The 23,352-nt window shown below is 45.2% G+C and overlaps 1 protein-coding gene across 3 annotated transcripts in view; it reads right to left on the bottom strand.

The window, feature by feature from the left end:
- Positions 1-23,352, bottom strand: part of CUL5 (cullin 5) — a 2,346,971-nt gene that overhangs the window by 2,021,872 nt on the left and 301,747 nt on the right. The window contains exon 2 of one of the 3 annotated variants that reach the window (XM_044072616.1): positions 2,260-2,327. The exons of the other annotated variants lie outside the window; for them this stretch is intronic. Coding sequence (XP_043928551.1) covers positions 2,260-2,264 — 5 coding nt within the window. The 5' untranslated portion in view covers positions 2,265-2,327. The remainder of the gene's footprint in view (positions 1-2,259; positions 2,328-23,352) is intronic. 3 annotated transcript variants of the gene reach the window in all.

The following is a 23,352-nucleotide window of genomic DNA, read 5'->3' as shown; positions in this document are numbered from 1 at the left end:
GCATTGGCTTGAGGAATGCAGGACTGGGGGCACCCCACAGATGTACAAGTGTCATGTACAGAGACTAGTTGTCAGAGTTAAAAGCTGGATATAATCAGGATTGGTATGCTTAATGGCATTCTGTTGTGCTCTGTCTTTTTCCACAGACGTGACAGACCTGGAACTGAATGTGCAACCTGTGATGCTAAACTGGCACAGATGCAGAAGCATGTGGTAAGTATGCATCTCAACTGTGGGGTTATTTAACATTAAAACGTTACGATACACTTATTTGTTACTTGTACAGCTGTATCAAATTGAGCCTTCATTTCTTAACTGTAATTGGAGAGTAAGCATGCATTACTCTGGAGGGAAAAACAAGTGTTCATTATAACAAAGTAGTCATACATTGTGCCTTCAAAATCAACACTTCCCAAATATATTAAATATACGTAATATATTCAATATGTTAAGGTTTCATTAATATTGCAATGTTACATCAGAGCTGTAAAGCAGTGTCACCACTGGCTTGCTGTAATCAGTACATCTGGGCCACAAATATGTGCAATGTATGCACACATCAAGGATTGCTTACTGCAATCTGTAGTATATTGTGCATCTGTTAGAAGCTGGGTAGTTGGAACAGAAAAACAGAGGCATTTCTTAGGAGTTTGTAGTGTTATAAAGTAAAAGTAACAGAATACAGTAAAAAAATTGTATCAATGCTTTGTATGTCATATATGACGTTACTAATGTTCTCTCTTTTTTCTCTCACCCCAACCCTTTCCTCTATTTTTTGGGGTTTATTATTTTCTTTGTGGATGTGTGTGTGTGTGTGTGTGTGTGTGTGTGTGTGTGTTTACCTTTTTTTTTTTCCATACAGCATAGTGGGGCACGATTGTCCCACAGGAACAACCTGCTGCCACTCCCCTGGCTACAGCACAGCTGCCCAACAAGTCTGGTGCAGTACCTGGTAGCACCCCTTCTGTGGCCATTGCACTAACCAGTCCCTCAGGGAGATCTGCCCCAGAGGACAGCCCTGTGGCTCCCTTCAGGTGCTGTGGCAGAGGGGGTGAGTTTATCACCCGTGATAAACTGCCAGGGATGGTACTTAGGATTTTTCACTGCACTGTTGGTGCAAGCCTATGCCTTCTGGAGACGCTGTCCTCCATCGCTGTATTAAATAACATGAGGAGATATAGATGTAAGACACTGCAGCCATCGGTGCAGTGAGGTGACAGTGATGACAGTCCACTTTGTGAGGAATCAACTGTCACTGTCACCCAACTTGACATCCATAGGTTCACGATATACCACCCTCACCCCATCCATAGTGTTCAACCACCTCATGTGTCTTTCACCATCCCTGTCTCTTGTCTGTCTGCAATTGCTTCCTCACCTGTATGACTTACTTCACCCAAACATTTCAACATCCCTTCCCCAACCTTTCTCTCTCTCTCTCTCTCAAAAAAACAAAACAAAAAAAACCCCAAAAAGAACCTGTCCACAAAAATCATCCCATGCATAGCTCTCCATTTCACACGTGTGCTCATGACACACATGATAATTTCAAATTCTCTACACAACAAATTGTGTTGTGGTCACCCCTCTCCCTGCAAGTGACCATCCAAATTTAGCCAAATGTATGTGTTTGATTCTGGAAGAAATGGATAGCAATGGTTCTTTCCTACATCCTTCCTGTACATTCCTGCCTTGCTTTCACTCTGTTCTTTCCCCTGCTTGATCCCCATTTCACCACTTTCCTATTTTCCCCATTTCAGCATTGCTTTGTGCTACAGAATAAGGCATGCATAGTTTCTTTTACAGTTGGGGTATGCATGCTCAATTTGATACATATACTTGTTCCAATTATACTGGATACAGATTACAGAAAGTCATTTGGGCCATTGGTATAAAGGTACAACGTTACATTCCAGTAATGATGAAAACATATTGTACATTTGGGAAGTGAGGTTTTTAAACCCAAAACCAATGACTACACTAAAATAGTTCACTTGTCCTACAGACTACTTCATGCATACTTTTCGTTTTACAGTCTAAAGATGCATGCCTACTGTTATTTGAGAATATGGCACCATTGTTTTCTAATACAGACTACAGCATACATCGTTTCCATAACAGTTGGGATATGCATGCTCAATTTAATACAACTCTATTAAATGACAAGTGAGGGGTCCTTAACTTTTAATGCTAAAAAATTACTACAAAAATTATTATAATTAAACTAGTAAAGACAGTACTGTTCTGATGCATACATACCACATGCTTCTCACATCTTTACTAGATGCGCAGCATGGGATCCAACATCAAGACTCTCTCCTCAGCAGCTGTGGAAAAAACAGAGCAGAACAGAACACAGTTATGAATACCAGTCTTGATTATACTCAGCTTTTAACTCTTACAATTACTCATTGAAATTGATACCTACACATCTGTGGGGTGCTCTCTGCCCAACATTCCCCAGTCCAAACCTTGAGGGTATTCCGTTTCCTCCCCAGAGGTCATCAAAACGAGCATTGCATTGCTCACCTGTGCTAGAGATATCTGTCACAATGGTTAAGGTCTTGGCAACACTATTCCAGGCTTCAGATTTACACTCTGAGCCAGACAGTCCAGCTGCAGCAACCTGAGCCCATGCTCTCCAAGTAGGAGTCCAACAAAAATCTTGGACTCCTGGACACCCCAACACTGCACCTGAAAGTGCACATCCTGTCCATCAACTCCTGACGTGTCTGCCATAAATCAAGCTCAATGTCTAGTGAGCACTTCCGGTCAACTGCAGTTTACATGCTGCTGTTTCCTAACTATTCCATGTCTTGCACTTACTACGAGTGTGCTCATTTTGAATTTGCAACATTTGAAAATGCTGCGCATCACTTATCATCTAACATGGTAGGCCAGAGTGTGCACTGCCAGGCACAGTGTTTGCGCGATAGAGAACAAAGCAATTTCTAGCTGATTAGGTATGCAGGCACTTGTGTAAAAAAGCTAGTCAATTTTATCACATATATGGTTCTTCTACACCTGCAACTACTACAAGATTGAAAAAAGTACAGTTGTGTACACTTACCATAAATGTAGATGTTCGAGTGTATTCACTGTTGCAGTCATCGCATTTGTGTTATTTGCCTACAGGTAACCCTCAGCCAGCCTGAATACCAGAGTCTTGGATTCCTGCATCGGATGCTCTCTCTTCTTCCATGACATCAGGTCGTCAGGGAGTATAAAACATGCAGCCAACAACATTACATCACTTTTTCTTGCCCCAGATGTCAGGTGCCCCCACAATGGGAAGCAATTATATGTTATGGTACACCTCCATCAAAAAGCATATACACCAGAAAACTTAAATATACCAAACAAGAAGGAAAGGTAGAGCCAAGAGAAGTCAGGGGGCTGGAGGGAGGGTAACTAGGACTGCAACAGTGAATACACTTGAACATCTACATTTATGGTAAGTGTACACAACTGTACTATGTTCTTTGTGTTCCACTGTTGCAGTCATTACATTTGGGTCGATTCCCAAAGCTAAGGAAGGGAGGAGGAAGGTAGAGAGCATTAGGGCCAGCTATTATGCCCTGCAAGACTGCAGTGGCAAAACCAGCTCTGGATTTAAAAAAAGAGGCATGTGGTAATGCTTGGTGAAGGAATGTACAGAGCTCCAGGTAGCAGTTTCTAGGATGTCCCTTGTAGGGACTCCTCTGAAAAAGGTTGCACAGGTAGATGCAGCCCTGGTGGAATGTGATCTTATCCCCTGTGGGGTAGGTTTTCCATGGTGCTTGTAGCAGAAATGAATGCAATGGAATATCCATTTGGAAATGGTTTGTTTTAAAATGGTCTTCTCTTCTGCCCCTGCAGCAAAGCCAACTAGCAGCTGTTCAGATTTTCTGAGAGGCTTAGCCCTGTCCAAATAAAATCTAAGTTGTCTGTGCACGTCCAGAGAGTGCAGTATTCGTTCTTCTTTGTTTTGTGGATTAGGGAATAAAGTAGGCAAGTGAATGGACTGATTTAGGGCCACACTAGACATCACCTTGGGCATAAAGGAAGGATTGGTCCTGAGGGAAACCCTGTCTGCATGGAAGATAATGAAGGGTTCCACTGCCATGAGGGCCTGTAATTTAGACACTCTTCTTGCTGAAGTGATGGCCAGAAGGAATGCTGTTTTCCAAGAAAGGAATTTCAACTCTGCTGTTGCAGCTGGCTCAAAGGGAGGGAGAGTGAGCTTTTCCAATACAAAGTTAAGGTCCCAGGCTGGATTAGGGGCTCTCCTGAGGGGATCTTAAATTTTTGGCCCCTCCAAGGAATTGTTTAAGCAAAGGATGAGAGAAGAGGGGCAGCTCAGTATTATAATGAGCTGAAATGGCAGAGGCATGAATTTTAATTGACGAAAAGGATAGGCCCTTGTGAAGCATTTCTGTTGAGTACTGAAGAATATGAGGTAAGCTGGGCAGCGTTGTGCCCATCCCGAGTCTGGCTCCAGGAACAGTATCTTTTCTAGTTTTCTGCATAGGATTTTCTAGTACTGCCTCCTTGCCTCCAGAATGACAACTAGCACCTGCTTACTGAGGGATGCTATTGGAGAGCTCAAGGAATTAGCCAGGCTGCAAGGTTCATGATTTGAAGCTGAGGGTGCAGAATCTGGCCCCGCCTGCTGGGACAATAGGGAAAGGGTCTGAGGCAGGTGCCATGGTTCCAGCAGTGTCATACTGTGCAAGAGGGGGTACACCAGTGCTGGCGTGGCCAGTCTGGTGCAATCAGTATTGTCCTTGGGTTATCCTGTTTGATCTTTAGCAGAACCTTCGAGAAGAGAGGCAGAGGAGGAAAGGCATAAACCGAGAGGCTTTCCCAGGTAAAGGACAGGGCACCCACTTTCCAAGCTTGACTGTAAGGAGTCCTTGTGCAGAATTTGTCCAATTGGTAGTTCTGAGGGGAGGCAAACAGATCTACCTCTGAAGTCCCCCATTTGTTCCTCAAGAGGATGAATATTTTTGGTTCCAGTTTCCATTCGTGTGGGTCCATGAGATTTCTGCTCAAGTCTGCCAGTGAATTTAGCTTGCCTGGCAGGAATTGAGCCTGTAGGTGCACTTGGTAGCTCGAGGCTGTGTTCCACAGAGCCATGGCTAGACTGCAGAGAAGGTACAAGTGGGTTCCCCCCTGCTTGTTTATGTACCACATAACTGTGATGTCTCTCTTTACCAATAGTTGTCCTGGAAGAATGCGGTCTTTGAAGGCTGTCAGGGAATTCTGTACAGCTAACATTTCTTTTTGGTTGACATGCAGGTGCATCTGTCTCAGGTTCCATTTGCCCTGAATGCACTGCCCTGCCAAGTGAGCCCCCCATGCACAGTCTGATGCGTCTGTTGTTAGGGTTTGGGAGGCAGGGGGTAGAGTGAAAGGGAACCCCTTGTTGTGGTAGCAGGCCTCTGCCCACCAAAGGAACTCTGTCTTTATACAAGGAATGATACGAATCATTGATTCCAGGTCCTGAGAATGTTGACACCATAGGCTTTTTAGATACCATTGTAGTTTCTTCATATGCAGTCTTGCATATGGAATTAGTAGAATGCAAGAGGCCATGAACCCCAGGGGCTTACAGATAGCTGGGGTTTTGTGGCCAATAATTTGAAGTAGGTTGTCAAATGAACTTGTTTCTTCAGAGTGAGGAAAGCCATCTGGGAAGTTGTGTTCAAGCTTGCTTCCAGGAATACAATCTGTTGGCAGGGTACTAGGTGAGATTTCTTTTTGTTTATGGTGTACCCCAGAGAGGTTAAAAGTTTCTTTACAAATGCCAGATGTTGTAATAGCAAGTCCTGGCTTTCTGCCTGAATCAGACAATCGTCCAAGTATGGGCATATTTGAATATTTCTCTGCCTGCAAAATGCAATGGCTGGAGCTAGACACTTTGTGAATATGCTGGGCGCAGTAGATAAGCCAAAGGGAAGTGCAGAGAAAGTACAGTCGTGTACACTTACCATAAATGTAGATGTTCGAGTGTATTCACTGTTGCAGTCATTACATTTGGGTAATCTGCTGGCAGATTGTCCTCAGTCGGCCTGATTAACAAAGTCTTGGGTCCTGTGTCGGTTGCTATCCCTTCTTCCATGACGTCAGGGGTATCAAACATGCAGCCGATGCCATTACATCAGTTTTTCTTGCTCCAAATGTCAGGTGCCCCCCAAATGGGGAGCAGATATAATTAAAAACACAAAAAATATACCCCCAATCCCCAAAAGTAAGTACACCAAAACGGCTTTTAAGCATAGTGAAAGATAGTAGAGGTATTGCCAGAGAAACATAGGGGGCTGGAGGGAGGGAGGGTAACCAGGACTGCAACAGTGAATACACTCGAACATCTACATTTATGGTAAGTGTACACAACTGAACTATGTTCTTCGTGTATCACTGTTGCAGTCATTACATTTGGGTAGATTCCCAAAGCTATGGTTGGGTGGAGGGAATTATACAGCATTAGGACCAGCTATAAGGCCCTGCAGGACAGCAGTGGCAAAGCCAGCTCTGGATTTAGAGAAAAGTGGTAAATGGTAATGTTTGGTAAACGTATGAACTGAGCTCCAGGTAGCAGCTTCTAGGATGTCCCTAGTAGGAACACCTCTGAGAAAGGCTGTTGAAGTAGATGCAGCCCTGGTGAAATGGTGCCTGATCCCCCGGGGGATAGTTTTTCCATGGTGTACATAGCAGAAATGAATACAATGGCTTATCCATTTGGAAATGGTTTGCTTTGAAATAGCCGTTCCCTCTGCCCCTGCAGCAAATGCCACCAGCAGTTGTTCAGATTTTGAGATTTTGTCCTGTTTAAGTAAAATCTAAGCTGTCTGTATACATCCAGTGAATGCAGAATCCACTCTCCCTTGTTCTGTGGATTGGGAAAGAAAGTTGGCAAATGAATGGACTGATTAAGAGCCACACTGGATACCACCTTGGGCATGAATGATGGATTGGTCCTGAGTGACACCTTGTCCACATGAAAGATGATGAAAGGCTCTACTGCCATAAAGGCCTGTAATTCAGATATCCTTCTAGCTGAAGTGATTGCTAAAAGGAAGGCTGTTTTCCAGGAAAGAAATTTTAAGTCTGCAGTTGCAGCTGGCTCGAAAGGAGGTAGAGTGAGTTTCTCCAATACAAAGTTAAGGTCCCAGGCAGGGGTTGGAGCTCTCCTGGGTGGTCTCAAGTTGTTGGCCCCTCTGAGATACTGCTTTAAAAGAGGATGAGAGAAGAGGGAGGGGGGGTCTGTGTTGTAATGAGCTGAAATGGCTGAGGCACAGATTTTTATGGAAGAAAAAGACAAGCCCTTGTGAAGCATCTCAGTTTTGCAAAATCTGAGGTAAATTGGGCACTGCTGTGCTCATCCCTTGAGATTGATTCCAGGCACAGAATCTTTTCCATTTGTCAGCATAAGATTTTCTAGTACTAGGTCTTCTCGCCTCCAAAATGACATCCATCACAGGTTTGCTGAGGGATGCCAAGGGTGAATTTAAGTGATTAGCCAGGCTGCAAGATTCAATATTTGGAGCGGAGGGTGCAAAATTTGGTTCTCCTGCTGAGACGGTAAGGAAGGTGTCTGAGGCAGGTGCCACGGCGAAATGTGTGACACAATGCACAGGAGTGATGCCAGTGTTGGCAAAGACTGGAGCAATCCAAATAATTTTTGGTTTGTCCTGTTTGACTTTTAGTGGAACTTTGGTGAGCAAAGGCACAGGGGAAAAGGCATAGACTGATAGGTTTTTCCAGCTGAAGGACAGAGCATCCACTTTCCAGGCTTTTTTGTGATGAGTTCTTGTGCAAAATTTGTCCAACTGGTAGTTCTGGGGTGAGGCAAAAAGATCTATGTCTGGGCTCCCCCATTTGACGGGTCAACATGTTGAAAATCCGTGGTTCCAGTTTCTATTCGTGAGGGTCCACGAGATTTCTGCTTAGTTCGTCTGCCAGAACATTCTGCTTTCCTGGCAGGAATTGAGCTTGTAGTTGTACTTGGTAGCTCAAGGCCGTGTTCCACAAAGCCATGGCTAGTCTGCAGAGGGGGTAGGAATGTGTACCTCCCCCTGCTTGTTTATGCACCACATACCTGTGGTGGTGTCCGTCTTTATCAGCAATTGTACTGGATGAAGGTAGTCCTTGAAGGCTGTCAGTTCATTCGGTACAGCTAGCATTTCTTTTTGATTGATATGAAGGTGCATTTGATTTGGGCTCCATTTGCCCTGAATGCACTTCCCTGCCAGATGAGCCCCCCCATGCATAATCTGATGCGTCTGTAGTTTTGGTTTGGGTGGCAGGGGGTGGTGTGAATGGCAGTCCCTTGTTTTGGTGGCAGGCCTCTGCCCACCATAGGAACTCTAGGCGCACACAAGGTATGATAGGAATCATTGTTTCCAGGCTGTGACAATGATGACTCCATAAACTTTTTAAGTACCACTGAAGTTTCATCATATGCAGTCTTGCACATGAAATTAGAAGAATGCATGAGGCCATGAACCCAAAGGCTTGCAGTATATGCCTTGCAGATAAGCAGGGTTTTTGTGGCCACCTGTTTGAAGTAAGTCAGCAAATGAATTTGCTTTTCTGGCATAAGGAAAGCCATCTGGGCAGTTGAACTCAAGCTTGCACCCAGGAATGCAATTTTTTGAGAGGGTACCAGTTGAGATTTCTTTTCGTTTATGATGTACCCCAGGCAGGTTAGAACTCTTTTTACAAATGCCAGATGTTTTAGAAGAATGGCCTGGTTTTCTGCTTGAATTAGACAATAGTCCAGGTAAGGATATATTTGAATATTTCTTTGCCTGCAAAATGCAATTACTGGAGCCAGGCACTTTGTGAATACCCTGGGCACAGTAGACAAGCCAAAGGGCAGTGCAGAGAACTGATAATGCATGCAGCCTACTTTGAAGCATAGGAATCTTCGCAAGATTCCCTGATTGGGATATGCAGGCAAGCCTCTTAAGTCGAGAGTTGCCAACCAGGCATCCTTGCCTAGCATAGGAAGTAACTGCTGAAGAGTCAGCATCTTGAATTTTGGAATGTCCAGAAAGGTGTTTAGAGAAGAGAGGTCCAGAATTGGACGCCATGATTTGTCTTTTCTGGGTACCAGGAAAAGTCTGGAATAGAAACCTTGTCCCTTTTCCTCTTCTGGTACTAGCTGAACAGCCCCCATGTTTAGGAGGGAAAGTACTTGTTTCTGAGCCTCTGCCCACTGATTTGGGGGCAGATCTGGCCACCCGTTTGGAGTTGGCAGCGTGTGGAAATGAAATCTGTATCCCTGGGACACTATATTTAAAACCCATTTGTCCTGGGTTATAAGTTGCCAGTTTCTTGAATGAAGAGCCAGTTTTCCCCCCAAAGGGGCGGCTAAGAGGCAAGTGCTTGGTAATTTCAAAGGGAAGTCATCGAGACTGTTTACCATAGGGTGGTCCCTTGTAGTTTCCAGATTTGGAAGTGGAAGCACCCCATTATTTAGTTCTGAAAGTCCCTTGGGACTGAAGCCTGGTTGTTTTGGAATGTCTGGGTTTGGCCATAGTGGCCCCGGAAGGAGCTGGAAAGGACCAGTTCTTAGTAGGCCAATGCCTACTAAATCTAGGAGGGGTTGCACTTGTAAGAAATCTTTCATAGTTTGCATAGATTTAGCTTTACCTTCAATCTTTTTTTGAAACAGGTGGTCCTGATTTAAAGGAGCGTCCAGCAATTTAGCTTTAACATGATCAGGCAAAGATTGCTCCTTAAGCCAAGCATGCCTTCTAAGCACAGACCCAGTAACAGCAGCCCTGCAGGAGGCCTCTAAAGAATCAAAACCACACTGCAAAGTATGTTTTCCAACTTGTTCAGCAGAATGCATTAAATCCTGTAAATCTTTATTTTCCACATAGTCAGGAATCAACATCATTTTGTGTTTAAGCAGTCCAATAATATGCTGTTGATATTTTAAGATATGAAATTGGCAGTTTAAAGCTCTGATTGGCAAGGTTGCATAAGTATAAACCTTTTTACCCCATCTATCCAGTGCTCTGGAGTCTCTATCAGAAGGGGTACAGATTTTTAGCAGTAGAAGCCTTAATGCCCTTGGGCCCCTGAAAAACGGTTTCTGGATCTGCAACAGGATTTTTGAAAAGGAACTTGTGGGACTCAGGAACCCTGTAGTATCTGTCAAGTTTACTAGGAGCCGGAGGCAGGGAATCAGGGGCCAAACTGGATTCCGAGAATACATCATCAACAATGTCTAGTACAGGAGGTATAGCCAAAGACCTATGCTGAGGTAGAAGGAGGAAATCCCTAAGCCTATTTTTTGAATCAGAAAATTCCTGGCTTTCCCAGTGGAAATGCTCCCTTAAAGTATGTAAAGTTTCCCCAAAAGAAAAATCCTCAGGAGGGGAAGCAGAGGGAATGGAATCCTCTGCATCAGAGTCCTCATAGGTAGGCATGGACAAATCCAGGTCACTAGAAGAGTCAGAAAAAAAAAAATGATCATTTGTTTTTTAGGCATAGGGACCTGAACATGTGGCCTGGGCGTCGTTTTTTTTAGACATGGATCGAGATTTAGGCCTTAGAATTGAAGGCGGTGTCGATTTAATATGCAAGTCTGTAGGCCTGAATACACCCACAGAAAACGGTGCCTGCATAGCGGCTCCGGACCCATCCAAGGTAGAGACATCCGCGGGTTCCATAGGTGAAGCATCTTGCGGCATACCGGACTCCGAATGGGTCTCAGTAGAGGCCTGCGAATCAGAAGTAGTGGGTATCAGGGGCTGCGAAAGCACCTCAATGAGTACCGGTGAACTGGCGATTGGCTTAGGAGAAGCGTCGTCGGCAGTTTTGGACCTCGGCGGCCTGTCTCTGTCTTTAACTTTGCGTATTTTCGGAATCCCAGTAGTCGGATGGTTAACCAACATTTCTGGATAATTAAACAGAGAACTGAAATATTTAGAGGCAAAAATGTACCAACGATGGATAGTGCGTTGATTAAATAAAGCACAAAATCGACAGCAAGGTACATCATGGTCAAGGCCTAGGCAAGGAATACAGTACGAATGAAAATCTTTATGAGGTATTTGCTTTCCACAAGTAATGCAATTATTAACTTTTACTGACATTGGTAAGGAGCAAGAAGTTTCCCCAACGGGGTACTTAGCTTTAAGTTGAAGACTTTGGTTCTGAAACTCGAAAACAAAAATTTCAGGAGTCGGCCGACCGGCACTTGCGAACTGCTTCTGCTTTGGGCACCGCACAGCAAGAAAAACTGATGTAATGGCGTCGGCTGCATGTTTTATTCCCCTGTCCTGATGTCATGGAAGAAGGGACAGCAACCAACGCAGGATCCAAGACTTTGCCCTCAGTCAGCCTGATTAACAACCTGCCAGCAGATTACCCAGATGTAATGATTGCAACTGTGAAACATGAAGAACATCCAAAGAGATTTTTATTCTGAAGAGGAGGGCCCATCAGCTTGGCTTTAATATCATCAGGCAACCGCTAAAGGTGAAGCCAGGAATAATGCCTTAATATAGGAGCAAAGCAGCAGCTCTAGAAGAGGCATCAGCTGTGTCATAACTACATTTACTGGAATGGCAAACTACTTGAGAAGAGGACCCCAACAAAGATAGGGCAGAATTCTTTCCCTCAGAATCTGGAAGGTCTGAAAAGTACAGTTTTGTACCTACCATAAATGTAGATGTTCGAGTGTACACCTTGCTGCAGTCATCACACTTGGGTTATCCTGTCATCAGGCGGTCTCGCAGTCGGCCCGAATTCCAAAGTCTTGGTCTGGCGTCGGTTGCTGTCACTTCTTCCCTGACGTCAGTGCGCCAGGGGTATACAAGAGGCATCCAACACCATTTTCTTCAGTTTTTCTTGCCCCAGATGTCAGGTGCCCCCCCCCAAAAGGTGGTCAGTAGATAGTACCAATAATAAAAGTTTAGCACAAACAAAACATACGTCCAGCTATAAGCAAATATACCACAAAGGTTGTATCAGATTTTAAGGTATAGAAAGGTTTCAGTTAGGTCAGAGGGGATGGAGGGAGGGTAACCTGGACTGCAGCAGGGTGTACACTCGAACATCTACATTTATGGTAGGTACAAAACTGTACTATGTTCATCGTGTTACCCTGCTGCAGTCATCACACTTGGATTGAATCCCAAAGCTAAGGATGGGAGGTGGAGTCAAACAGGTTAGAGGAGGCTAGAAGGCCCTGCAAAACTGCGGTGGCGAAGCCAGCTCTAGTCTTAGAGTAAAGTGGTAAGTGATCGTGTTTGGTGAAGGTGTGTACTGAACTCCAAGTTGCACATTCCAGAATATCCTTGGTTGGCACCCCTCTGAGGAAGGCTGTAGATGTAGCTGCTGTCCTGGTGGAGTGGGGCCTTATGCTAGCAGGAACTGGTTTTCCATGATGGGTGTAGCAAAAACGTATGCAATGTCCTATCCATTTGGAAATGGTCTATTTTGAGATAGCCTTTCCTTGTGATGCTGTAGCACAGGATACACAAAGCTGGTCAGATTTTCTGAAAACCGTAGTTTTATCCAAGTAGTAACGTAGTTGCCTGTGAACGTCCAAGGAGTGCAGGAGTCTTTCTCCTTTGTTCTGTGGATTTGGGAAGAAGGTGGGCAAATGGATGGTTTGATTTAGAGTCACACTGGATACCACCTTTGGCATAAAGGAGGGGTTAGTTCGTAGAGAAACTCTGTCTTGATGAAAAATGAGGAAAGGCTCTACTGCCATTAGTGCCTGTAATTCTGAGACTCTTCTGGCTGAAGTAATTGCTAGCAGCAGGGCAGTCTTCCATGATATAAACTTTAAATCAGCTGAGAAAGCTGGCTCAAAAGGTGGCAGCATAAGTTTTTTCAGAACAAAGTTGAGGTCCCAAGTTGGTGTTGGTACTCTCCTGGGAGGCCTAATGTTTTTGGCCCCTCTGAGGTACTGCCTTAGAAGTGGATATGAAAATAAGGGAAGATCTGTGTTGTAGTGAGCTGAAATACCTGAGGCGTGGATTTTAATAGATGAAAAAGAAAGTCCTTTGTGTAACATCTCAGTTAAATATTGTAGAATCTGAGGTATGTCCGGCTCAAAGGGATTTTGGCCTTTAGCTTGGTTCCAAGCGCAAAATCTTTTCCATTTGTCTGAGTAGGCTTTCATGGTGCTGGGCCTCCTGGCCTCCAGAATGACACCCATAACAGCTTGTGAAAGAGGAGCTGGCTGGTTGCATAGGTGATTTCCAATGCAGCCAAATTTAAGGTTTTGAGCTGGCTGTGTAGAATCTGACTGTCTTGCTGTGTGAGCAGATGAGGAATTTGTGGTAAAATCCATGGTGGGCCGTGGGCCATGTTCCTTAGTAGTGGGTTCCAGTGCTGGCGTGGCCAGTCTGGGGCAATGAGTATCATGCGGGGTCTCTCCATTCTGACTTTCAGCAGCACCTTTGTGAGAAGGGGCAATGAAGGAAAGGCATATACTGTCAACATTCTCCAACTGAATGAGAGTGCGTCCACTTTCCAAGCTTGATGGTGAAATGTCCTTGTGCAAAATTTTGATAGCTGATAGACCTGTTTGCCAACCCCCAAAACTATGTCTGGGTGCCCCCATTTCTGAGTTATCATTGCAAATACTTGTGGAACCAGTTTCCACTCGTAGGGATCCATGATGTTCCTGCTTAGGTCGTCTGCCAGTGTGTTCTTTTTTCCTGGCAGGAATTGTGCTTTTAATTGAACTTGGTAAGCCAGTGCTGTGTTCCACAAGGTCATTGCTTGCCTGCATAGAGGGCAGGAGTGTGTACCCCCTTGCTTGTTTATGTACCACATTACTGTGGTGTGGTCTGTCCTTATTATAAGCTGTCCTGGAAGCAAGAGGTCCTTGAAGGCTGTTAGAGCATTCTGTACAGCTAGCATTTCTTTTTGATTGATGTGCAGATTTCTTTGATCTGTAGTCCATATGGCTTGAACGCACTGTCCTGCCATGTGTGCCCCCCCAGGCATAGTCCGATGCATCTGTTGTCATAATTTGCCTGACTGGGGGTAAGGTGAAAGGCTGACCCTTGTTGAGGTGACATGCCTGTGACCACCATAGAAACTCCTGTTGAAGGCAGGGAATGACGGGTATCATTGTTTCCAAGCTGTGGCTGTGTTGAGTCCATATGCTTTTCAGGTACCATTATAATTTCCTCATATGCAGTTTTGTAAATGGTATTAGTAGTATGCAAGATGCCATGAAGCCCAAGGCCTGCAGAATTTTTCTTGCAGGGAGTTGGGTCTTTGTTGCCATTATTTTGAAGTATTGAGTTAGTTGTAGTTGTCTGGTGTCAGATAAGCCATCTGGGCCGTTGTATTCAAGCTGGCACCCAGGAATGTCATATTTTGTGAGGGCACTAGTTTTGATTTCTTTTCGTTTACTGTGTACCTTAGGCAACTTAGGTGTTTTACAAATGCCAGATGTTGTAAGAGAATGTCCTTGCTTTCTGCTTGGATGAGGCAGTCGTCCAGGTATGGGTATATTTGAATTCCTCTTTGGCTGCAGTAGGCAATTACTGGTGCCAGGCATTTTGTGAAGACCCTGGGTGCAGTAGATAAGCCAAAGGGCAGTGCAGAGAATTGGTAATGGGTTGAACCTGCAATGAAACGGAGGTATCTTCTGCAATTTTGTCTGATAGGGACATGCAGATATGCCTCCTTGAGGTCCAACGTTACTAGCCAAGCCTTCTTGCCCAACATGGGATGAAGCTGCTGTAGTGTTAGCATCTTGAATTTGGGTACTTGCAAGTAGGTGTTTAGAATTGAAAGGTCCAGAATGGGTCTCCATGCATTGATCTTTCTGGGGACTAGAAAGAGCCTTGAGTAAAATCCTTGGCCTTGCTCCTGTGTAGGTACCAGTTGAATGGCTCTCATGTCCATGAGAGCTGTAATTTGTTTTTGTGCCTCTGCCCATTGATTTTGTGGCAGGTTTGGCATTCCTTTTATCCTTGGCAAGGTGTGGAAATAGAATCTGTATCCTTGTGAGATAATGTCCAGGACCCATTTGTCCTTTGTGATGATGCGCCAGTTGTCTGCAAAAAGTGCTAATTTTCCTCCCAAGGGAGCTGCCAAGAGAGCTTTGCTTGGCAGTTTGAGGTTTAAGTCATTGTGTCCGTCTTCTAGTAGTTTGAGGCCTGTCTTCTCCTCCCTTCTGTGTTGCAGTGCCCCATTGGCGAGGTTTGTAAGGGATTTGTGCTTGACCTCTGCCCCTTGGGCATCTGTATTTACCCCTCTGTGGTCTGTCAGAAGCTGGAAAGGACCAATTTTTTGTTGGCCAATTTCTGCTGAAGCGTGTGGGTTGTACCTGTAAGAAATCTTTGACCATCTACATAGATTTTGCCTTATCCTCCATTTTCTTTAAAACCTCTTCTGCTTTAACCCTAAATAAGACATCCTGCTGTAAGGGTACATCTAATAACTTTGCTTTAACATGATCAGGCAGAGTTTGTTCCTTTAACCAAGCATGCCTACATATAACAGGCCCAGTAACAGCTGCTCTACAGGAAGCTTCCAAGGAATCAAATCCACATTGTAAAGTATGTTTGCCCACCTGTTCAGCTGCATGCAACAGGTCCTGCATTTCCTTGAATTCAGACTTTAATTGAGACATTAGGAATTGCTGGTATTTCAGCATGTGAAATTGACAATTTAGTGCTCTCATAGCTAGAGTAGCTGAGGTGTAAACCTTCTTCCCCCACCTATCTAGTGCTCTGGAGTCCCTTTCCGAAGGTACAGGATTTTTAGCCATAGAAGCCTTAGCCCCTTTGGGACCCTGGGAGATTGTCTCTGGGTCAGCAACAGGGATTTTGTAAAGGAATTTGTTTGAGTCAGGCACTCTATAATATCGGTCTGGCTTGGCTGGAGCTGGAGGCAGAGAATCGGGATTTAGACTAGATTCTAAGTAAACATCATCCACAATGTCTAAAACTGGAGGGATAGCAAGTGGTCTGTGCTGGGGGAGTAAAAGAAACTCTCGGAGCCTTTTCTTTGAGTCAGAGTAGTCCTGACCTTCCCAGTGGAAATGTTCCCTCATGGTATGTAAGGTTTCCCCAAAGGAGGAAATGGAATCTTCAGCATCAGAATCTTCATAAGGGGGAAAGGAGTAATCCTGTTCCTCAGAGGAGTCTGAGGAAACAGACACTTGATCAGAAGAGGCATAACCCTCCTCGTCTAGGCCTTTTGTCTGGGGGGGGAGGGGGTTGGGGGTTGGGAACCCCTGATCAAAGAAATCAAATCTTCAGCCATTTTAAGCATCTGTTTCTTAGGCATGGGGCCTTGTACTGGAGACAGATGTGCAGTCTTTTTTGGTTTTAGAGGAGTCTTAACTTTGCATAAGATTTTATTGTGAGAGTAGTCGGTCTGAAGATACCTTCTGTGACCGAAGGTGTTTCCACAGTACCGGCTTCTCCTTCTGCAATGTTGTCGGTAGGGCCTAAAGAAAATGGCTGCGTCGGCCTAGTACTCTCTGCTTGAGAATCCGAAGCGGTCTGGGTTCCAATTCTGCAGTCACCAGGGGCCGCGTAGGTGCCTCACTGAAAACCGGAGAACCGGCGACCAGCCCAGCCGAGGCCTCGGAGTCTGGCTTGGATCTAGGCTGCCTGTCTTTATCTTTGCATTTTTTATGCACACTGGTAGTCGGTTGCTCCGACGGCATAGTGTAACTAAATTTCCTACCGAAGTAGTGTCGTGCGAAATCAAAGCGTCGCTTTATAGTTAGCTTATTGAACCTAGCACAAAACCGACAACCAGTGACGTCGTGGTCTGGGCCAAGGCAAGGTATACAATAGGAATGAAAGTCCTTATGAGGTATTTGCTTCCCACAAGAAATGCAATTGTTAACTTTTTCTGACATCAGACTGAGGCAAGAAAAGGTTCCCCAATGGGGTACTTAGCTTTGAAGACTTCGGACTGAAATTCGATTTGAAAATCTCAGGTGTCGGCTGCCCGGCACTTGCGAACTGCTTCTGCTTTGGGCACCGTGCAGCAAGAAAGACTGAAGGAAATGGCGTCAGATGCCTCTTATATACCCCTGGCGCACTGACGTCAGGGAAGAAGTGACAGCAACAGACGCCGGACCAAGACTTTGGAATTTGGGCCGACTGCGGGACCGCCTGACATGATAACCCAAGTGTGATGACTGCAGCAGCGTAACACGATGAACATCAACTTGAATAGCCTGAGAGAAAAGGGCTAAAATATACCTGATCATAAGGGTGTTTTAATTTACAGCCCTAAATACCAGAGTAACAGCAGTGCACACCTTTTCGCCCATTCTTTCCATGGTTCTACTGTCCTTGTCAGAAGGAAGCATTTTAGTGGAATGCCTGTTAGAAGAAACAGAAATAACAGAGGGGTCAGCAGAGGGACACTTAGAAAGAAATTTACAGTCATGAGGCACCTTATAAAATCTATCAGTTTTTTTACGAGCAGGGGGCTGAGAAGCTGCTGAAAATGTGTCCCACAAAGCAGGAAGAACAGGAGGAAAGTACAGTTGTGTACACTTATCATAAATGTTGAAGTGTATTCACTGCTGCAGTCATCACACTTGGGTTACCTGCCTGCAGGTAGCCCTCAGTCAGCCCGAATACCAGAGTCTTGGGATTTCTGCGTCGGATGCTGTTGCTTCTTCCATGACGTCAGGTCGTCAGGGGTATAAAAGAGGCAGCCGACACCATTACATCAGTTTTTCTTGCCCCAGATGTCAGGAGCTCCCCAAATAGGAAGCTAGTATATGGTGTGGAACACCACCAGTAAAAAGTAAATACCCCTGCCATAAAAAATGGCCATATAGAGGATAGGTAGAAAGGATAGAGAAAAAGAGGGGGCTGGAGGGAGGGAAACTGAGACTACAACAATGAATACACTCGAACATCTACATTTATGGTAAGTGTGCACAAGTGTACTATGTTCTTCGTGTTTCACTGTTGCAGTCATCACACTTGGGTTGATTCCCAAAGCTGAGGAAGGGTGGAGGCATTCAAGAGGAGTTAGGGCTAGCTAGCAGGTCTTGTAAGACTGCTGTAGCAAATCCAGTTCTGGATTTAGAAAAAATAGGTAAGTAGTAATGCTTGGTGAAGGTGTGCACAGAACTCCAGGTTGCAGCTTCCAGAATGTCTCTGGTAGGGACTCCCCTGAGAAATGCTGTATAGGTGGAAGTAGCCCTAGTGGAATGTGTTCTGATCCCCTGTGGGGTAAATTTTCCATGGTGCTTGTAGCAGAAATGGATGCAGTGTGCTATCCATTTGGAAATGGTTTGCTTTGAAATGGCCTTGCCCTCTGCCCCTATAGCAAAGCTGACTAGCAGTTGGTCAGACTTTCTGAAAGGTTTAGTCCTGTCAAGGTAGAACCTGAGCAGTCTGTGCACGTCCAAGGAATGCAGGATCCTCCCCCCTTTATTTTGAGGATTAGGGAAGAAGGTTGATAAATGAACGGCTTGATTTAGAGCCACACTGGAGACCACCTTAGGCATAATGGACGGGTTAGTCCTAACAGAAACCCTGTCAGCATGAAAAATAATGAAGGGTTCCACAGCCATTAGTGCCTGTAACTCAGACACTCTTTTAGTGGAGATTATGGCTAAAAGCAAGGCCGTTTTCCAAGAAAGGAATTTTAACTCTGCTGAAGCTGCAGGTTCAAAAGGGGGGAGCATGAACTTTTCCAGTACAAAGTTAAGGTCCCAGGCAGGGATGGGTGCTCTCCTAGGGGGCCTTAAGCTGTTAGCCCCTCTCAGAAACTGTTTGATGAAAGAGTGAGAGAACAGAGGTGGCTCAGTATTATAATGAGCCGAGATGGCAGAGGCATGAATCTTAATGGAGGAGGAGGACAGGCCTCTGTGGAGTAGATCTGCTAGGTAATTAAGGATTTGAGGTAAGGAGGGCACAGCTGTGTCCTTTCCTTGAGACTGACTCCAAGAGCAATACCTTTTCCACTTTTCAGCATAGGATTTTCTAGTACTAGGCCTTCTGGCCTCAAGAATGACATCCAGCACCTGCTTGCTGAGGGTTGCTGGTGGAGTATTCAGGGGATAAGCCAGGTTTAAGGTTTGCAGCTATGGATGCAAAATCTGCCCCTCCTGCTGAGACAGCAGGGAAGGAGTCTGATGAAGGTGCCAGGGTGGCACTGTTGTCAGACTGTGTAAGAGTGGGTACCAGTGCTGGCGTGGCCAATCTGGGGCAATAAGAATTGCCATTGGGCTGAACTGTCTGATCTTGAGTAGTACCTTTGACAGGAGGGGCAGAGGGGGAAAGGCATAAATTGAGAGGTTTTCCCATTTGAAGAATAAGGCATCCACCTTCCAGGCCCTGCTGTGAGGGTTCCTGGTGCAAAATTTGCTCGACTGGTGGTTCTCGGGGGAGGCAAAGAGGTCCACCTCCGGAGTCCCCCACATCTGGATTAGAAAGTTGAAGGTGTTGGGCTCCAATTTTCACTTGTGTGGGTCCAGGAGATTACTGCTCAAGTCATCTGCCAGTGAATTCTGTTTGCCTGGCAGGAACTGAGCTTGCAGATGCACTTGGTTGCTCAAGGCTGTGTCCCACAGGGCCATGGCTAACCTGTAGAGTATGTAAGAATGGGTTCCCCCCCGTTTGTTTATGTACCACATAAAGTACATTTGTGTACCTACCATAAATGTAGATGTTCGAGTGCATTCACTGTTGCAGTCATTACTCTTGGGTTATCCTGCTGGCAGGCTACCCTCAGTCGGCCAGAATTCCAAAGTCTAGGTGCGGCATCGGTTGCTGTCGCCTCTTCCCTGACGTCAGTGCGCCAGGGGTATAAAAGATGCAGCAGACACCATTTTCTTCAGTTTTTCTTGCCCCAGATGTCAGGTGCCCCCAAATTGGTAGGCTGAAAAAATATGCCAATAAATATGCATGCACAAAAATAACATTTCCTTCATCTACAAGCAAATACAGCACATAGGTTGTATAGGATGGAGAAGTACAGATAAGTCCCAGCAAAGAAAAGGGAGATGGTGGGTGGGTAACCTGGACTGCAACAGTGAATACAATCGAACATCTACATTTATGGTAGGTACACAACTGCACTATGTTCATCGTGTTTCACTGTTGCAGTCATTACTCTCAGGTTGAATCCCAAAGCTGAGGATGGGTGGCTGGGCTAAATAGGATTACAGAGGCTATGAGGCCCTGCAGAAAGTACAGTTTTGTACCTACCATAAATGTAGATGTTCGAGTGTACACCCTGCTGCAGTCATCACACTTGGGTTATCCTGTCGTCAGGTGGTCCCGCAGTCGGCCGGAATTCCAAAGTCTTGGTCCGGCGTCGGTTGCTCTCGCTTCTTCCCTGACGTCAGTGCACCAGGGGTATATATAATGCATCCAACGCCATTTTCTTCAGTTTTTCTTGCCCCAGATGTCAGGTACCCCAAAAAGGTGGTCAGTAATTAGTACCAAATTAAGTAATTTTTGCACAAACACAAAATCCCTCCAGCTATAAGCAAATACATCAGGAAGGTATTGTAGAGATTTAGCCAGTTAGATCAGAGGGGATGGAGGGAGGGTAACCTGGACTGCAGCAGGGTGTACACTCGAACATCTACATTTATGGTAGGTACAAAACTGTACTATGTTCATCGTGTTACCCTGCTGCAGTCATCACACTTGGGTAGAATCCCAAAGCTATGGATGGGTGGAGGAGTTATAGAGGGTTAGAGGAGGCTAGAAGGCCCTGCAGAACTGTAGTGGTGAAGCCAGCCCTAGTCTTAGAGTAAAGTGGTAAGTGATAGTGTTTGGTAAAGGTGTGTACTGAACTCCAAGTTGCAGCTTCCAAAATTTCCTTGGTTGGAACCCCCCTGAGGAAGGCTGTAGATGTAGCTGTTGCCCTGATAGAGTGGGGCCTAATGGTAGCAGGAACTGGTTTTCCATGATGGGTATAGCAGAAACGAATGCAATGTCCTATCCATTTGGAAATGGTTTGTTTTGATATAGCCTTCCCTTGAGAAGCTGTAGCATAGGATACAAAGAGCTGGTCAGATTTTCTGAAAGCCTTAGTTTTATCCAAGTAGTAGCGAAGTTGCCTGTGAATGTCCAAGGAATGCAGGAGTCTTTCTCCTTTGTTCTGTGGATTTGGGAAGAAGGTGGGTAAGTGAATGGTTTGATTTAAAGACACACTGGAAACCACCTTAGGCATGAAGGAAGGATTAGTTCGTAGAGAAACTCTGTCTTGATGGAAAATGAGGAAAGGTTCCACTGCCATTAGTGCCTTCAGCTCCGAGACTCTTCTAGCTGAAGTTATTGCTAGCAGCAGGGCAGTCTTCCATGACAGAAACTGTAGATCTGCAGAGAAAGCTGGTTCAAAGGGAGGTAGCGTTTTTCCAGAACAAAATTTAGGTCCCATGTTGGTGTAGGTGCTCTCCTGGGGGGCCTAATGTTTTTTGCCCCTCTGAGGAACTGCCTTAGAAGTGGATGTGAAAATAAGGGTGGTTCCATGTTGTAGTGGCTGAAATAGCTGATGCATGGATTTTAATGGAAGAAAAAGAAAGTCCTTTGTGCAACATCTCAGTTAAATACTGTAGAATCATAGGCATGTGAGGCTGAAGTGCATTTTGGCCTTTAGCTTGGTTCCAGGCACAAAACCTTTTCCATTTATCCGAATAGGCCTTCCTGGTGCTGGGCCTCCTAGCTTCCAGAATAACATCCATAACTGCTTGGGAGAGAGGAGCTGGCTGGATGTTTAGGTGATTTGCCATGCAGCCAGATTTAAGGTTTTTAGCTGGCTGTGAAGAATCTGATTGTTTTGCTGTGTGAGCAAATGGGCAATTTGTGTTAAAATCCAAGGTGGGCCTTGGGCCATATTCCTCAATAGTGGGTACCAGTGCTGGCGTGGGCAGTCTGGGGCTATGAATATCAGTCGTGGTCTCTCCTTTCTGACTTTCAGAAGCACCTTTGTGAGGAGAGGCAATGGAGGGAAGGCATATACTGTCAGGTTTTTCCAACTGAATGAGAGTGCGTCCACTTTCCAAGCTTGATGGTGAAGTGTCCTTGTACAAAATTTTGTTAGTTGATAGTTTTGAGGACTGGCAAACAGGTCTATGTCTGGAAGGCTCCATTTTTGAGTTATCATTGCAAATACTTGTGGATCCAGTTTCCACTCGTGGGGATCCATGATGTTTCTGCTGAGGTCGTCTGCCAATGTGTTCTTTTGTCCTGGCAGGAATTGAGCTTGTAACTGAACTTGGTAAGCCAGAGCTGTGTAACACAAGGTCATTGCTTGCCTGCATAGAGGGTAGGAGTGTGTACCCCTTGTTTGTTTATGTACCACATTACTGTGATGTTGTCCGTCCTTATTGTAAGTTGTCCTGGATGTAATAGATTCTTGAAGGCTGACAGAGCATTCTGTACAGCTAGCATCTCTTTTTGATTGATGTGCAGATTCCTTTGATCTGCAGTCCATACGCCTTGAACGCACTGTCCTGCCATGTGTGCCCCCCAGGCGTAGTCTGATGCATCTGTTGTCATAGTTTGCCTGGCTGGGGGCAAGGTGAAAGGCTGACCCTTGTTGAGGTGACATGCCAGTGACCACCATACAAACTCTTGTTGTAGGCAGGGAACGAGAGATATTATTGTGTCCAAGCTGTGGCTGTGTTGAGACCATATGCTTTTTAGGTACCACTGTAATTTCCTCATATGCAGCTTTGCAAATGGTATTAATAGTATGCAAGATGCCATGAAGCCCAAGGCCTGCAGAATTTTTCTTGCAGGTAGTTGGGTCTTTGTTGCCATTGTTTTGAAATATTGAGTCAGTTGTAGTCGTTTGTCTGGTGTCAGATAAGCCTTCTGGGCCGTTGTATTCAAGCTGGCACCCAGGAATGTCATATTTTGTGAGGGTACTAGTTTTGATTTCTTTTCGTTTACTGTGTACCCCAGGCAACTTAGAAAATGTTTTACAAAAGCCAGATGTTGTAAGAGGATGTCCTTGCTTTCTGCTTGGATGAGGCAGTCGTCCAGGTATGGGTATATTTGGATTCCTCTTTGTCTGCAGTATGCAATTACTGGTGCCAGGCATTTTGTGAAGACCCTGGGCGCAGTAGATAAGCCAAAGCGCAGTGCAGAGAATTGGTAATGGGTTGAACCTGCAATGAAACGGAGGTATCTTCAGCAACTTTGTCTGATAGGGACATGCAGGTACGCCTCCTTGAGGTCCAACATTACTAGCCATGCTTTCTTGCCCAACATGGGAAGAAGCTGCTGTAGTGCTAGCATCGAATTTGGGTACTTGTAAGAAGGTGTTTAGAATTGAAAGGTCCAGAATTGGTCTCCAGGCATTGTCCTTTCTGGGAACTAGAAAGAGTCTTGAGTAAAATCCTTGGCCTTGCTCTCGAGTAGGTACCAG

This window comes from Protopterus annectens, chromosome 5.part0 (assembly GCF_019279795.1).
Source record: "Protopterus annectens isolate FY-2018-M chromosome 5.part0, PAN1.0, whole genome shotgun sequence".
NCBI classification, from domain to species: Eukaryota; Metazoa; Chordata; order Ceratodontiformes; family Protopteridae; genus Protopterus; species Protopterus annectens.
Note: the sequence above shows the minus strand (reverse complement) of the source record. Positions and strands in the feature narration are given on the sequence as shown.